At 42.0% G+C, this 18,647-nt stretch overlaps 1 protein-coding gene across 1 annotated transcript in view; it reads right to left on the bottom strand.

The window, feature by feature from the left end:
• Positions 1-18,647, bottom strand: part of csmd2 (CUB and Sushi multiple domains 2) — a 230,847-nt gene that overhangs the window by 75,358 nt on the left and 136,842 nt on the right. The window contains exons 21-30 of the mRNA XM_084032112.1: positions 17,881-18,096; positions 16,803-16,991; positions 15,304-15,473; positions 15,036-15,192; positions 14,636-14,827; positions 10,148-10,274; positions 2,115-2,317; positions 1,810-2,001; positions 630-768; positions 207-394 (exon numbers count right to left, since the gene is read on the bottom strand). Coding sequence (XP_083888238.1) covers positions 207-394; positions 630-768; positions 1,810-2,001; positions 2,115-2,317; positions 10,148-10,274; positions 14,636-14,827; positions 15,036-15,192; positions 15,304-15,473; positions 16,803-16,991; positions 17,881-18,096 — 1,773 coding nt within the window. The remainder of the gene's footprint in view (positions 1-206; positions 395-629; positions 769-1,809; positions 2,002-2,114; positions 2,318-10,147; positions 10,275-14,635; positions 14,828-15,035; positions 15,193-15,303; positions 15,474-16,802; positions 16,992-17,880; positions 18,097-18,647) is intronic.

Genomic DNA, 18,647 nt, shown 5'->3' with positions numbered 1-18,647 from the left:
CCTGAATTGTTTAGGGGATAACACTTCTCATTCTCATACATACTCTTTAAAACCAACTGTTTTGTTCAGAATCTTAAGACGCTGGAGATGAAAAACTAAGGATGAAAAACGCTCGCATAGAGACACACAAAATCTGATAGCTTTATAGTTAGTCCAATTAGCCAAACTGCTGTCTATCAACCTCCTCTTACCAACGAGGTGCTCACCTGTGTACTGCAGTACAAATCCATTGCTGCTGAGGGATGCGTCACTGCGGAAAGCCAGGAAGAGCGTGTTCAAGCTGCTCTCAATGCGCTCTGGAACGTCTGTGCCATAAAAACTACCCAGCAAGGGGCTGAGGGAGTCGGGCCCATCGTAGATATGTAAGAAGTCATAACTGGGCTCCAAGCTGAACCTAGTTAAAGACGTGGAGATGAAACTTAGACTAACATTTGCAGCTCACATGAGTTATAAGAAGACAAAAAACACACTTAAAGGCATCATTAAAAATAAAAAAAATCATCATTTTATTATAAGAGGTAATAGGAAATATATTAAACATACGTGGACACTTATTGTGTTTGTATTTTTGTATGAAATAGGTTAGAAATAAATAGACATTTTGCAATGAGTGTGGTAGTGAAGCTTACTGGTTGAAGCTGAGAGCGATGACATAGTCCTCTGTGACAGTAAGTGTCCAGTCACACTCTCTTCCATGGGGGTAAGGTTCAGGATAGTCTGGAGACAGGATCAGCCCACTCGGACCTGTCAGGTTCCCACCACAGGGAGCTACGAAGAGGAGGAAATGTATCACAAAACAGCCAGAACACCAGATTTCAGCTGTTGTATATCATTCAAAAGCCTGCACAAAAACCTAAAAATGGTATATCATATAATTTCCATTCAAAATAATAATTGCTTTTACTATGTTGTTAAAAACTGAACTGAACAGAACTGCTAATATAAAACTTTAACAGCACAAGAAAAGAGAATAAATGGTAGGAAAGCACACAAAAACAAATAGGTTGCATAGCTGCATCGTTTCCAACGGTTTAAAGAAAAGTCATCGTTCAAAGTAGCAAATAAACCGTTTTAACTGTTATAGTCTCCCATTGTATGTGCTATATGGCTTCCCCGTAGCAAATAGTCATGGCAGACGCCTAATCGAGACGTAGCTAATGCCCATTGACACCGCTTACCATAATTGCACCTGAAGCTGCCAGACAACTGTCCTGCCCAACCCCTCAGAAAAAGAAATGATCAAACTAATTAAGCTAAGCACTAATTAAACAAGGTGGCTAATTACAAGGTCTCAGTTGACAATGTTAATTCCCACTGTTTTTGCAGGGCACCGAGTGTGATCATATATTAAGGAAAGACTAAAAGAGTAGAGGTCTGCCTGAGAGGTCCGTGTTGCTACTGAGAGACGGGATAATCAAATCTCTCTGTCTGCTGCAGTGACTTCAGGAAACGTCTAGGGAACACGCCAATCGGGTTTGCCACTTAAGATTCACTTAAGGAGTCTGTTAAGTAATCATGTTAGGAATCTATATTGTCTACCTGATTCAGACCAGCAAAGAGAGGTGATGCAGTCAATATATTATAATTGTATAGTGCTGTCTTCTGTCTTTACCGGTTGACAGTCAAAATGTCTGAAGTTTACACACAGGAATTTTAAACATAAACTGTATTTATTTCATTTTTTAAATGGATGTATTTTATGAATAAAACAAACTGCAATAGTAGTATTTGACAACATTCATGCTAGTTGTGATTGTAATCCATGCAGCGTGATTAGCCATAACTAATGATCGCATGCTGTGCTCATACCTGTGCATGTCGGAGGGTCTGGCTGCCAGAAGAAGCGGCCGTTGATCTCTGTACAGGTGATCCGGTTGGCCCCCTGCAGGATGTAGCCAGGATCACACTGGAACACCACATGGTCTCCCGGCTCCCTGCTGTCACCGCCACGGGTCCCATTAGTCGGCATCCCGGGGTCATTGCAGGAGGTCGCAGTGGAGACTGAAGGAGCAACAGGAGACTCAATCATCAACAACAGCATGTGGCTACAGCCAGTTACTTTCCTGCTAGTTAACCCAGGTTCATGTGAACATTTCCTCATCCTCCCTCCTCACCGGAGAACTGCAGAGCGAAGCCCTGCTTGCTAGTGAAGAAGTCTGTGGTGAACTGCAGGCTGACGGTGTTGAAGGTGCTATGGGCGTCCGGGGGCAGCGCTGAGCCACTCAGCTCCCTCAGCAGGACGCCTCCATCCTGGGGCCCGTCCCAGATACGGAGCACATCGTGGACCTCCTCCGTGTGGTAGACCAGGAAATGCAGACTGTTAAAGACAAAGACAGGATATTTTAGTGGACAGTTGATAGATGAAACTCCCTCTGGCTTTCATCCACACACATCCCCCATTACAAGTCAGGCTTGCAGAAACCAACATTAGCCGGACAAAAAAGGCTTATTTTTTCAGATTACAGTACGTAGACTTTTATGGAAGTTAATTGTAACCGAGGTCTATATAATGCAGGTTTAAAAAAAAAAAAGGTATCTCTGCATCCTGCATCTTTTGAAAAATGCTACTATCAATATTCAGTATTTTCTTTGTATTATATGGAAACTAAAATGATGAGCAAAGAGGAGGAAATACTTGGATTAAATCAAACTACTGAATATTAATTTAATACTTAATACACACAATGTGATTAAAGGAGACAATAAGAAATGATTAAAAGACAAACATGCGTCTAAGATCAAGTATAAAGGAGGAGATTTTCAAGTGATTCAGAGCATTCAATGGATGTTCCACAATGTCAGTCAAGCAGATACGTCTACCGCGGAATTTAATAGCTTCAGTCTAGACATCAGAAAGATGATGCTGTCAAAATATCTACCCTTCACTTTGGCGCTGGCAGCTGTCAGCCAGCTGGTGGTCCATTGGATGTGAAATGCACTGTAGTGGTGTACGCGTGTTTGTGTTTGCCAGTGTGCTAGCACCAATGCCGTGGATTTATAATGATAGATTGCCTGGAGCCTCGAGTGTGAGCATGTGTAATTATGTGTTTTGGAAAGGCTCAGCAGGACTAAAAGGATATCAAATGGTATTATAGAACACATGAGAGACTGATGGCAATGTTGACATGGGCCACTCAATATAAAGGACTTATTTAAAGACAAACTGTGTTCTTCAAAGTCTCAAATACTTTCAAGAAATGATTAAAACATTTTTGTCAGCTCATTTAAGTTATGCCTTTGATTTTTTTGTATTATTATCTGAAACACATTGTTGTCTTGCATCCCTCTGAAATTAGAGAAACATAGCGAGAATGTGCCGAGATGAAGGTGCACTCGAATGAAAGAAAAACAATTGACTCAATCAACTGAACTCGACTCACCTCACACAGAAAACATTTTCTTTTAACCGTGACAAACTGATACAACAAAGGCATCCCGACCTTATGGAAATGTATGATAGCTTTGACTTCAAAATGATTTCTAAATGATTTAAAGAGTTCACATAAAAATCTATTATGAAAATGATTTCATTATGACAACTCAATGAAAGGCCTTTTGCCCCAAAGCAAATTCTTGACTCTCCTTCATGTTTCAATAATTTCAGTTTTAGTATAAAATAAAAACACTTATATTAATATGATGCTCATGCAGCACTTACATTTTCTTTTTCAAGAGAGCCTGTAGAGCTCTGTTTATTCTGTCATTTTGCTGGAGCTTATCTTATTATATATCTATCCAATAGTCATTTTGTCAACATGTCGACTGGTAACCATCATGGTACTTTTTGTCTTGCTTTTTTTAGCGCCTTTACACAGACTCACACACAGCGAGAGAGCCTTGAGCTACAGATGATGCAGAGGAGAAACAGCAACCCACTGATATGCGGGGTTTAGCAACAAGTTTCCACCATTTCTGCATAATTGGTGTCAGACTCGAATCCCCATATGATGTGTGAGCAGCAGCCAGAGGCAACGCAGCAATGTGCCGTGTGTGTTTGGATACTGTACATAACCTACTTGAGAAGTCCTGTTGTAATGCCTGTGAAAGAAGTGCACATAAAACAAATGGATGCAGACAGGCGCATGAGGATCTATTCACATAAATGCACACTGAGAGGTATATTTGAAGGGTATGGTGCATCACACAGCTGAACATGCGCGTCCACGCCTGCTAAACAGCTGCAGTGAGAGAGACGAGCATACATACAGTTCACACATTAACCACATTATCTCTGAGAGGCAGTGCAGTTGAGGATTCAAGGGAAATGTATTGGGTTGCACAAACGAAGGCACTTGTAGCCTTTATTTATGTTTCTATTCAGTTAATGCTAATATTCTCTGAAACATAAGTGATACCATCTGATATACAGACATCATTCAAAGCTGTGAATGAAACTTTGCACATAATAATAACATAACTGCTGAGATAGAAGAGATAGAGAAACCTGCTTATTCTCCTCTGAGCTCTGGGCAGTAAAGAGTCCCAATTGTGGTCAGTGGTTTGAATCCAACAAACCGTGGGTGTGAAAGTGATACTTTAGCAACTACTACTGAGAGAGCAACTGGCCCTGACATGTAGAAGATAGCTGTTCTTCTCGGCGGCTCTCAAGCACACGGCGCTAAACCTTTTTCAGATGATATATTTACTGTTAATATCTATCAAAATTATCTGTTATGAATTAACAAAATCATTGTTGTTTTATCTAAACCTGGCCAGGCCCTTAGGTAAAACAAATCCTAATAAAAAGGTGTTCTGCAGTGGTCATCCCCAAAAGTCTAATATTAGTCCAGGTATAATAGAGCTTTATACTGTATGATGAAGAATATTACATTCTGGTGACGGTGTGGTGTGAATTCCCCACTGCCACCCTAGGAAGTCCTTGCTAATACCAAAGATTGTTCAATAGCCTCCATCCCTGTCATGTAAGTGCCTCAGGCAGTTGGATGCTTGTTATGCAAACACTGTTATGAAACCCTCAGGTACTATGATCCTTTTACCTATGCTCCACTTCCCCACACCGTAGACAGGAGATGCTGAGGTGTTTCACGGGATTTGCCAGTGCGAGTAAAACAAAAGGAGCATATTTTATAATATATATATACCGGCGTGTGCTTTCCTGCATAGATTATTATAGTGCATACAGTACGTACAGCATGGCTGCACATGTATGTGTGTGGAGACAGAATTGAGGATGTAACTGAGTGAAAGATGGTTCTGGTTGGAATTGAGCACTGGTCATGGGTTGGATCCATGCTGATGTGCTGACTGATCTCTTGTGCTAATGCAACCTTCAGGACTGTCAGACACCCAATGGCATCATGTTCTGCTTCAAGATTTACGTGCGAAAGGGAAGATGGAAAGGTGGGTGGAAAGGAAGACACACTTTGAGGGGAAGCAGAAGGTGAGGGAGGGAACAAAAACAAGACCGGCGTTAATCATTGCTTGGCTGCTTGAAGAAGAGGATGATGGCAGGAGGATAAGAGGTTGATGGAGAGCAGAGGAAGCTCTGAAGGATGGCGGGTTTTCTGCTGAGCGGTCGGATGGATAGGATGGACGTGGGCTGCATGTTAGGATAATTGGTTCCTTTTATACAAGATCTAAATAGCCTATCTCTCCTTGTCACGAGAGTGAAGGCTGGGGGGCGGGATGAGGAGATAGTGAAGAAGAGAAGATGGCGAGAGGATAAGAGTGATGCAGGATGGGAGCAAGAAAAGAACTTCCTTTATGGCCATTCCCTATTTGTCTTGCTTTGTAAGTCTGCTGTGTGATGCAGGGATGCCTCTGAAACGTGGGAGTGAAAAGAGAGCCGGGTGTTTGCACAGGTTCGCACTTTGTTAAATGCAAACGCAACTGCTGCTTCGCTGCTAGTTACCCAAAGTTGTTTACTGTCGAGAAACTAGGAAGGGAAGTGTTAGCTCGCAGTGGGGAAAGTCCATTTAAAGACAACTTCTGCTCTTAACAGAACAGCTTGGGGGTTGAGGCTGAGTGGGTGGTGTACATAAGGGATGAACAAATGACTGGATGTCTCACCAAGGGATAGGAAATGTGTGCGCAGGTGATGTTATGATATGTTTTTGAAGTTTAGGGCTAAGGGGCTCTCCTTTACACTCGTCCCCTTCTTAAAGTAGCTCAATCAAGTGTCAGAGGAATTGCCACGAGGAGAGATGGAGAGGACAGGGAAGGAAAAGATTGCTTAGGTCTCTTTTGATTCTGCCTAAATTATTTTGTATTCATATGAGAGAAACAGAGAGTGCTGGGACTCTCGTATATGAATGCAAAACAGTCTAGCTGCAATCACGATTCCTGCGGGGAGTCTTCGGAGTATGTGTGCAAGAAGATGATAAATAAGTAAGTATGTGGGGGTGTGTGTGTGTGTGTGTGTGTGTGTGAGGGGATGAGGAAGCAGGAAGACGTAGAGCAAACAAACACGCTTGTAACCGCCTGCTTTTTCAAAAACGAATTGAGATTGTGCGTGAAAAGGCAATGTCACCGAGAGCTAACCATCATCAATAAGCGTGCATGTGGCCTCCGTGGGACTGTCCCCGTGGGATCATCCATCAAGGAGACACATCCGCACCATGGGCTTCAAAAGACGCCGAGCACACCAGACAGTACGAGCAACACAGCCAAGCTTGTCCAGTTCATGCACTGCCAGGCACATGATGTAATATTACAGTGAGCAGTGTCATCATACAGACAAAAGAACAGTCACAATTATTTTTAGGCAGGGAAAGGTGTGAAATTGGGAAATGAATCAGAGATAAAAGACACACACACACACACACACACACACACACACACACACACACACACACACACACACACACACACACACACACACACACACACACACACACACACACACACACACACACACACCCTTGTACAGTACTTGCACCATCCATTCTCCCCGTACACTTCATATCACTCAACCCTATTCTTAACCATCACCTAAAGCAAATCTTTCTCCAACCTCAACTTAATGAAAAAATACCAAAAGCAACTCCATATTTCTAAAATGCCCCCATAGAATGTAGAGAGCACAAGTCTGCCTATTTTGAACAGTCCAAGCATCAAATTGTTTCACACAAACAAACTGGAAATGCATTTAATATGGAACTTGTGCTGGGAGAATCAGTAAATATATTTGCATATTCATTTGAGACTGAGGGCATCGTTTCTGTGATGGAGCATCACAAATGTGGGACGCATTGAAATGGAAAATTGGTATGTGTGGCTCCTTAAAGGGAAAATACAGCCTAAATAATTGAATTATTTTTATTTTATTTTCAAGCTCAAATTTCATCATACTTGAACAAGTCTGGCTTTAAGCTGAAGAGTGCAGACAGTACTGTGGATCGTATCTAGAGACAAATCCGGGAGCTGGTCCTCAGACAGTAAACAGTGGAACAACTACTAAGGCACTATGACAGCACCATTTGTGATGTGCTTGGGATCTGAAGACACTTTCAGCTCTCGAGAGACTGTTGTGAATGTTTGTAGATAGTTACATTGTCAAAAATCACTGGAGCAATACTGTACTATGGACAGCACTCAATGACGGGCCTCATTACAATGACCTCCTAGCTCTTCACATCCTGTGTAAGCCCTGCTGATGCCTTGTGAACAAAGATCACAAAGCGCCACATATTGTAGTATCAGAACTCACACAGTGCTGTGTTAAACAGCACCGGAGCTCCCACATTACACTGAATGCTTATTACTAAATGCAAAACACACATTTTAAGATGAACGCTTATGGTTTCATTGTTCAGTGTAGCATGTGACCTAGATCCCTCCTTTGATATCTGTAACAGTAACCAATGAATGTTACATTGGTGAAATGGCTCATTGCCTCTCTTGTCATTTCTATTCCTTTTATATTGTTATCATCTCTTTATGTATTCCAATCTCTGCTTCCCACCTATGCTCTCTTTCCATCAACAACTCTCGACGAACCAATCTGTAGGTTTTTTTGGGATGTCTGCTCTCGCGCGGCACAACACCTGGTCTTGGATAACCTCAGTACGGCATGATTAGCGTGCTACCTTCAGCTACATCATTTGATATATGAGCAATCCCTGGGCTAATGCATTGCAAATTCTCCTGAATAATGAATCGTGTGGGTAGGATCAAAGGCATGGATTTGGAGCATACCTTGCAGAGGAATGCCAGGGACCCAGAGGTAGTGAAGGCACTAATGAACCTAAACTAGCAAATCATGAGGGACCGCGGAATGTCAGATGTGCAAGCTATGGGACAGCATGCACACACAAATAGATCCATGCTGACAACCACACATATCTCTACCCTATTATGAATATGTCATGGTGCAGTATGAGGGAAACAAAAGTATACGGTGCAGTCTGAAAGCATTGGACTCGTTTGTCATTGATTTGAAATATATTTATAGAACGTATATAAGAAGCACTTAGAGGATTCATGGATGTCATAAATGTTCCACTATGATGAACAATCCATGCTTGAGGAAAAGTTAATCCCATTTATGAGAAGAAAGAGATTATAGCCTTCACTTCCTACTTAAACCATCATTGTGTTGGGCTGCGCTGTCTCTTCCACATGCTCCTTCACATACATGCGAGGCTGTGAATTGAAAATAATTCCAAGTACATTAGTTTACATTGCTGCTTCATGACAGAGCAGAAACACAGTCGATATTCTGAAAACATCCCGTACACCTTAACGGCTCAATGTTTGTGGCCTAATGGCCATCCATTCCAATGGCGTCAAACCAATGCTTGACTGTCTGCAGCCCCTAAGTAGCTTAATGGACAGAGAGTAACACTAACACCAGGGTTAAGGCTTCAGCATTCACATTAAGGCTTCACCATTCACACCCACTTGTTAAAATATAGTGTGCACTTGTGACACTTTGGTTTAAAGCAGGTGTGTCAAACTGATCCAGTAAAGGGCCGCTGTGGCTGCAGGTTTTCATTCCAACCAAGCAAGAACACACCTGACTCGACTTATTCACCTACCTGATTTGCCTCCGCACCTTGATTGGTTGGATCAGGTGTGTTCTTGCTTGGTTGGAATGAAAACCTGCAGCCACAGCGGCCCTTTACTGGATCAGTTTGAGACACCTGGTTTAAAGGGTTGACCCATACATTGAGTTGTTTCCTGTCTGACTCAATGCCTACGTCTATCTGATATCTGACAACATCTGAGTTGTTTCAATAAACGCAATTACATCATCTAATTTAATAATTGGCTGTATGCATCAGTGCCGTTGGCAAAATAAGGGTGCTGGAATTTAACTGATGTCTCCTCTGAAAGCCACAGGAATGAGCGCAACCACAAACAAACATTTGCATACACGAATGAATGCACCATTATCATTTATCGAATGTATGAATACAAAACAGGCATGGCTGAGTGAATGAAGAGTCAATTGAGAAAGACAAATAGACCCGGATGAAACAACCGAGCACCAAATGCTGTTGGTGCTCGTAAAGAATATGTCACCATCACAGCTGATAGGCTGACTGTGTCACTCGGTAATGATCCCAGGCGCCTCTCTTTGGGGTGTACTGTTTACAGCGCAACCCTCTTGGAATCAATACCCCGGGGCAGCTTGACAACACACTCACCAAACATCTGGGGATCCTGCAGGATGAGCTGCAAGACGTGGAAATACAACCCCATCTAGCCTGCTTGGCACTGTTGCCACAGGCCTAGCAGTCCATTCAAAACGTATGGAGAGTACGTCTTTGTTCAATACAATATACACAGCGGGATATAAATATATGGTGCAGGAGAATAAGCTCTCAAGTTCAAATTTTCTGGAAAGGTATCAACAAAAACCTCCAGCCAAAACCACTCACCTTGCAGGATTTCGCTTACTTACATTTAATCAAATTCTGGAAAGTAAAGCATACAACACATAAAAGCCAAACACTTGACTTTCTTGAGGCTCTGAGGTGGCATTTCCCCTAACCCAGTAGTAACTCAACTATTGGCCAATAGCAGCTCACTGAAGATTGATTACACAGCAGCCTGTGAAAGTGATGAATACCACTGCAAAAAAAAGAAAGGGTGCTAAATTGGAAGTATATTGAAAGGTGGTAGATTGAAAGAAAGCCCGGAAAGAACAATGTAATCAGAAAACTCGAAAGCAGGAACAGACCTAACAGTGCTTCCAGGGGCGGCCTCGATGGTCCACATGCAGTGCAGGTTGTGCTCATATGGAGCCGGGTAGCCAGGAGACAGGATACGACCAGAAGGCTCATCCTTGATAGTCCCACCACACTCCGCTAGAAAGAAGGAGGGCAAACAGGAAGACAGAGTTTAAGATGGTGTGTGATGACAAGAAGTAAAAGAAAAGAGTGCAAAATAAGTACGAGCTCATCAATGTCCTGAAAGTCAAATTAATGAAAGGTTACAGCAAGGTTACATACTTAACATGCACGGAACTGAACCATTCCACTTCCAGAACGTACATCACATCAGTTTCCTCTCATCATTATTAATTATTGACATAGCAGTCATAGGCTTAAATGTGATTTGCTTCATCATCTCGCTTGGAATTTGAATGATAGGAGGGAGAGCAGCCAACTCAATATACTCTATGTGTATCTCCTTGGCTCAGTGAACGCAATCCGCCATCTCGGCCGATGACCTCATCCCGTTGCCTTTGGAAGTTGATGGACAACGCAACATTCAACATATTAAAATTAAAGTTCAGCGTGACTTTTAAAGAAGACGCTTTGACTGATACGGCAGGAAATATCTATACTGTACAGAATGGATAAATATTATTCACATCTACTGGGCAACATGGAAGGCAATAGATCGAAGAGTGGAAGTCTCATGAATCATTTGTTCATCAGAGGAATGTCACTCAGTTTGCTTGCGGGTGTCTTTGTAGTAGTGGTAGTATGAAAACATGATGGTCCAACTGTCACATCACGGTTCAATAAGGCCCCCGAGGCACACAACGCAATCTAAAAACAAATTGGCCAGAACATTTTGCCAAGAACTGTGGGAAGAATGCGTTTCAAGTAATAAATTGCCATCAAATGTATGTGACTGAAAGGCAAAATCTCAAAAGTGAATACATAAAGGAAAAATGGAGGTCAAGGAATCACACTGATGATAATGGTGATGATGAACTTTGGCAAATCAAGTAGACACATAACAGATAACACCCTGCACACATAGAAATGTGCCGTTAGACAGGTTTTGCTACCTTCCTTCCATTTAACAAATACGCCTTTCCTTATGTTTGCAAATACATTCTTCATTTTTCTCCCTGTCTCTCTCCTCCAAGCTCTTTAAACAGCTATAATCACGAGGCCTGGCCTCTGATCATTTTTGCTGTCAAAGCATAAACACACACACTTGAGAAAGAGCGTATGCTTCCTTACAACAATCTTTTTTTAAATATTGTCAGCATCTTGAAAAGAAAAGACAAATGGAAAATAATGACAGCGTGAACGTATTTATGTTTAAACAATGAATGAGGTTGTAGTCTCGCCAAGCTTTTTCCGCTCTGTTGTGCTTTTCTTGTTGAAAGAAACTTCTTGTTTAATGGAGGAAGAAGAGAAGAAGGCCATCTATCACAATAAGACAAAGCCATCTCATTCTTCCAGCCTTATGGCCTGAGAAACTACTGCTCAGTGTTGCCATGGCGGTGTAACTCCATCAGTTACTCCACCCCTTCAATCTGTCTCCACATACACCGTTCTAAAATCAAGACAGGTGATTCCTTTCTTTTTTTTGTTTAAATGTTGTTTAGTATAAGGAAATAAAACATCTAGGAGACCCTACACAACGACAGATACACACATTTTACTTATTTAGAGTCATGTGTAGTAATGTGTGGTTTGCTAGAACAAAAAGGTGCTAATTATTAACTGGATACCCCCTGTGATATTAAGGGTCTATAAAATACAAGCCAGTTAACATATCAGAGTGCAACCCAGATCTGCTCAGTGACTCAGCCTTGCAACTTTCCTCTCCTGTGACTTTCAGGATATCAACTATCTCTGTTGTTTTCAACTCAATTTCATTCCCCTCCCACCCTCTGCTTGCTATACCCTTCTCATCTGTGGTCCGTGTGTCCCCGCTGCTCGGAAATAATCCCACCATTACAAACAGAAGCAGTCCCTCATCTGCTCCCAAATTCTCTCTGGCTGTTAGGCTATCATCTGCAGTGAAAAGGGCACAGGGAGGACAAACCTGTTCAGAGATATACAGTATAGTGAACGCTGTTTATACCTCGTCATGAAATTATCTGTCAGTTTGTGTTGGAAGGGGAGCCAGGCAATATTATTCTAATCACCTTGGCTGATGTCAAAGAACACCAATCTGCCTGTTTTCCTGACCACATTTTGGTGTGTTTTTTTTTGTTTTGTTTTTTTGAGGGACACTGTCAAAGTGCCATCCAATTACTTTGGGTTTCCTCAGAAACGAGGGATTAGGATTTTTCCCGAAAATGAGACATTTACTCTCCCAGAAAGAGAACCACAGAAATTCACATGTTTATAAGGTCCAGCTATAGTCACAATGCATAGGCCGTATTTCAAGCAACACTAAAAGAAATAACTTAACCTGACCACGTTCATGTATTATTTGGTGATATTAATAATTATGCAGGTAATAGAATGGCGTTTGTTAGTCCACATGTTTGGCAGAGAACTGGCTGGATCGTGGCGGTCTGGTAGACGGCGCCCTTCAACCAGGTGACTCTTTTTGTGTGTGTCCTGATCTGGTGGAGCAGACACTCTGGCAGGAGGGAAGGAGGCAGGGTGTGCTCATGATGACTAATGCATCAACTCCACCAAGGAAACGGAACGAAAACTTTCAGCTTGTGAAATAATCAATGGGGTTGTGCTGCTGTTCCGTGTGCATAAATGCGCACAGCGTTGCGTGGTGTGGAGCAGCAGCAGGTAGCAGCACTGCAGCCATGCTGTCTGCTATGTTCACCTCTTAGCGAATGTACCATAATTAATATTTTCCTCATTAATAATGTATTACCTCATCCGCCCACTACCCATCTGCTATTAATCAGAATGTTAATTTTTATGACCCGACCCGCTCGATCTGTGGATTATCCGCGGTGCCTGCGGATATAACTGCGAACCGTGCATCTTTAATGCACAACTTGAAAGAGTTGACAGGAGCGCGTTTCACTGGAGATGTACCTTGTAAGACTCCATGTGACAAATTGATTGAGAATATAAAGTTTGCATGCAGCTTGAGCTTCACTATAGCTGTGAGGAATATGCAATTTCCTGTGATCTGTCTGCTGAAAACAGCCTCATGGAAGTGATATACTATACTACTTTACATTGCATAAGCAAACAGAATTCATTCAAGTAATTTGGCATTTCCAAAGCTTCTTTTTTTCCCCATGTTTCCCCCTTATCATATTTCCCAGCAAAAGGGAAATAGTTGGAATATGTATTCCCGGTAATCCCATTCCAACCATACAGGTGTGTGCATTCATGTCATTTTAACTGACAGGTGAACTGTAGGTGAACTCTATGAAACGAGCATACTCTATAATGGATAAATTATCTCCATGAAATGGATTTTGACGGTCCTTCCAACCTCTGACAGCTAGGGGTTAAAAATCTGCCTATATGCCCAGTGTGCTGCTGATATGGAAAGAGTCTTATTTTAGTAAAAAATAAATGATATGCAATGCAGCAATTTGCAATATGACGCAACATGAATATAAGGTGCAGTCAGTCTCGAGGAGATTATGCACTGAATGAGGTGCTGGGAAAGCAACCAAATGGATGCCCCGAAATAGCCGAGCTAAAACAAACCCGAGAGCTTTCCTCAACCTGCACCGGCATCTTCACTTGTTATTAGGATGAGGAACTAGGTCAGACATTTTAGATCAGCTGAACAAAATAAAACTGTTTAGGATTAGCAGTGCGCCAAACAATGAGGCATCGACTGATAAACACTCGAATATAATGTAAAACAGCTTAATTCTTTTTTTTTTGTTTTACTTATCCTGTATTTTAAGCTGATATAAACACAATGTAACAGATAGTGATGTAAGAAGAGGTAATAACACACTGTGATGTAAGGTAGAATAGCACAGAATAGCATAAGACCACATAGCATGAGGTTGCATGAGGTAGCATTCCATAGCGTATCGTAATAACTGGTCATTAAAACGGCCACGTTCATGTGCTGCTGTACTGCAATTAAACACCTTTTCATTTCTTTATACTCTACTCGACTACATTTCTGTGTCAGCCTTAACTACAAGTTAGATTGCATGTGAAAATATGTAATAATTTACACAATTTGATTGTTAAATTTGATTAAACAACTTGGCCAGCCGCAACAGTAAACACCTGCATCATAATAACAACCTAATAGTATAATATAATATAAAGATTAAAAAGTGATCATCTGCATGATGCCTAATTTGACTTTTAATACTTCATTACTGTACGTCTGTACTTTCAAACGGTGTACTCTACTCAAATAAAGGTTTTGAGTACTTCCTGCATTCGGTAAAAACTGAACATAATATAATGCAATGTGAAAGAACACATTGGGAGAAACCAAAATGCTACTGGCAAACTAATGCGTCTGTCAACAGCATGGACATATTGATCTGTAACCCCTTCACTAGCGTCTGACTCACCAACACAGAGTGGGAGGGGGCTGTCCCACGCCCTCCTTTCCCCCCTCAGGCAGGTCAGCACCTCAGGGCCTTTCAGGGTATAGCCTGGATCACAGCTATAGGACACAGTACTTCCTGCAAAATGACCCTTGTCCTCCTGCTTGTAGCCAAACTGGGGAACGCCTGGATCCTCACATTTCACCAGCTCAAAACCTTGGCGAGGGGGAGAGAGGGGGGAAAGGTGAGGAAGGACAGTACAAGGAGAAAGAGGGCATTGAGGAAGAAAACATTAATGTGATTTTTATTTGGCAGAGGCCACAACGAGGGCTGAAAAGTGACATTCAGCGAGAGTGAGAATGCAAACTATACGGAAATGCAAATATTACATGTAATGAAAGGTGTGTGTTTGGGTGCTACTCACTAATGAAATGCAGTTCAAAGCCTTTACTGGTGTTATCTGCATTGCTGACGAACTCCAGCCACATGGAGCTGGAGGTGGAGTTCAAGGTTGTCTCTAGAAGCTCGCTGCCTGTAAACACCCCCAGCAGACGAGCCTTATTACTGTTGCCATCAAAGACCTGGAAGAGAGGAGGCGGGGGAGAGTGGGAGGAAGCCTCTGAATTAAGATGAACAGGTCCACACACACAGATATGCTAACAAGTCTACCGTTTCTGCAACCCCCCCCTCACTTTGAGCATGTCATCTTCCTCCAGTCTGAAGTCCCGCGCCCGTAGCTGGATGCCTTTGCCAGGCTGCGTTTGGATGGAGTAGATGCACTCGTGGCTGTTGCCGTAGTAACCGGGGTAGTTGGGTGAGAGCAGCACCCCTTGCATGCCAGTCACGGATGAGCCGCATTCAGCTAGAGAAAAACAGAGGGAGCAGAGAGACAGACAGAGAGACAGAAGGGGGGAGAATGGAAGAGGGCGGGTGGTATTGGAGAGAGCAGAGGACACGTCGATCGCTATATGCTTGAAACTCACAGTGTATTCATTCATGCTGTCATGCAGAGGGAGATGGGAGAGGTGATGGGGAGAGAGATATGGTCAGTGACTATACCTGAATGTTGAGTGGCACATCATCATAATCACATTACAATCTGAATAAGATTAACAGTCATTTCAGTTCTATTTGAAAATGGCTTTTTTCTGAATCACATCAGGAAAGAGTGAACAAAAGGAGAAGAGTTCAATAGAAAAAAATAGCTGCCGGAATTTAAACAGCCACAAATGTTAGACTGTTACCTAACGCAGTGAGGTAAGCTGAGGTGAGGTGATGGCACTGTCCAAGACGAGCTACTTGGGGAAGTATCATGTTTGTAATATAAAAGGAAGCTGAATATGACTGTCAGAAGTTTAAAAAATCAACTTTTAAAACATTGGATTGAGCTAGATGCAAAAAGAACCGCTAGCATCATTATTCCTACAGATACATATGCAATGAGAGCCAGGGCAGAAGAGACTTGCTTGACCTACTTAACAAATGCCCAGACATTCACAACAAACAATTAGAAACAAATAAGCAGATACAGTGAAGAACATAAATGTGGCTTCACCAAATTGTATTTAATAAACTGCAATTACTTGTTCCCAATAATGTCAAAATCTTAATGCTTACAGATGACTTCGGAGAAACACAAAAAATCAGGCAAAAACAAACTGTAAATAATTAAAGCTGTATCTGAAATGCAGCAAATGTTTAATATTGCTTTAGATATACAGAACAAATGGTCATGCTAATGACACAAATACGTAAATCAATGTCATAGTATGTACTTTACCTGTCATTAAAACAATTAGGATACAATTTGTTTTCATATTAATAATCATGCAGCTCTTACTGTAAGGTTTTGTGCATTATAGAATCAACATATTGACCTATATATTTGCAGTTTTACTCATCATCTTTCCCAGGCGACATTAATAATATACATGCTTCAGCTCTGCAATGTCATCCTCATGATAACTGCTGCTCTGAATAATTTGGAGGACGGCTATCCAATGAAGAGTGTGGGTGGATGGATGGATGATAATGAGAAGAATTGAAAGGAAATGCCTCATATCCCGACATAACTGGCAGTTTTGTACATTTCTGGGTGGGTGTATGTGAAGGGGCTGGTGTGGAAACATGGCATTGTGGGTGGGGAAGAAGGGGAGTGACAAAAGTCAAAATAAAGCATGTGTCCACCTACCAACACACCTTGGCAGAGGGGAGCTCCACACCCGCCTCCTGCCCCCTAAGCAAATCACCCTTGCTGGACCCTCCAGGCGGTAACCCGGGAAACAGGAGAAGATGAGGGCGTCACCCACTCCGTACTGCAGGCCCTTCCTGGTACTGTATGGTGGGATTCCAGGATCCTCGCAGGGCTCCAAATCATACTCTTTAAAAAAAATTGTAAAAGCAAAAAAGGTGTAAATATACTGTTGCCAGAGATGCATTAGGGCATGAAGGTAGTAGGTATGCCCTGTGGTCTAGTTTTAATTGAACTAAGACTTCTCTCATGCTTTGAAAGTTTGAGAACTTCTCTCCTACGGACAAACAAGGTGAACGATGCGTAACTGAATTAACTGAATGTCCTCAAAGTCACAGATTACATCTAATGTAATTTCTTAATATCAATAAAGCCTTTCATGTGCCTTTCAGGTGTCCGCATTTAGGCCTCCGTCTATTCAACATATTCTTTTGAGAGAGGTGATCAGGCTATTGTGATATTGTTCACACCGAGTCGTGGTGTAGAAAGGTTGCATTTGCAGTTCTGTCTGGCCTGTGTCCTGTTATTTGAATGCAGAGTGTAATTTGCTGTGGACCTAGGTTCTTGTTACAACAAGGAACTTTCATTTCGTGTTGATTTTGGCGGTCCACGTGGACAAAAGCAGTGCGTGTTTCCGAGCACCAGAGTCCACTAGAGAAATTTTTGCCATAATTAGCCAATGTTTATCCTGATGGTCTCGTTTACTTATGTAGGTTGCATAGAGGCTTCGGTATTAAAATGAGACTGTTTCATAACCAATTAAAAGTGAAAATACAACAGCAATTCAACAGTAAGAGTTTTCTCTCCCCCTGAAGGGCATTCCGGCCCACCAGATCCGTTGTGTTTTTGATTACAACCTGAACAACATGGGATTTTTCGAGTCATAACCTCTTACGTGCTTAACTTCTCAGTCTCTTCTATATGATTTGCATGGCGCAGTATAACTGTGACCAGCACTTGTTTCAGCTTTCCCTCTTTTTCGTCTCTCTGCATTTCCAATAACTAAATCCGTTCTTACCAGAAAAAGTGATGTTGAATCCCTCGTAGGAAACAGAGAAGTCAGAGAGAAAGCGGATCTGAGCCGTGTAGTTCCCAAACAGGCCTGCACTGAGAGTTGGGGGCAGTGTGGAGCCCGTCAGTCTCCACAGGGGCTGAGAAAAGCTGCCATTCTCCGTTACCAACAAATGGTCGTGAGGGCTCTCCAGGTGGAAGGTGTGGAAGGTGAATTGGACACCTGAATGAGAGATGAAGACAGATCAATTGATAAAATATGTTGTTTATATCATATTTTGGCCCCTTGTATAAATAAATTGGGATTGGAGTCTTGCATTTCCCATTTTTATATATGTTTAAAGAATATAGTCCTTTAATTTGGAACTTGCAACCAAGTAAGGCAAAAAAAAAAAAGAAAGAATAACAACTAAATTGTATATCCACTAGAAGCACGCTTAAGTCTTTGAATTTCCATAAAACACAATATTCTCAGTGTTATAATGCATACAGTATCAATTCCCTGTCTTCCCTCCAGACTACTTATCAAACACATTACTCCCACGCAGAGAGAGCATCTGCAAATAAGGCTGTGTCAATTTGATGTGAGCGCTCTACCAAAGGTGACATGACTGGAGAGCCGTCCCTTGGCACCGTAGCTCTAGGCCAGCCTCTCAGCACTTCAGTCTTACACAGACAGCGTGTTCGGCAAAATAAAAAGGCCACTCAGTAGGGGGAAATGACATTGTAAGGGAAATTGAATTTGACTGCCGCAGGTGTTGACACGGAATTTCT

Source organism: Eutrigla gurnardus (genome assembly GCF_963514095.1).
Source record: "Eutrigla gurnardus genome assembly, chromosome: 17".
NCBI classification, from domain to species: domain Eukaryota; kingdom Metazoa; phylum Chordata; class Actinopteri; order Perciformes; family Triglidae; genus Eutrigla; species Eutrigla gurnardus.
This window is presented reverse-complemented; position numbering and strand designations above follow the sequence as displayed.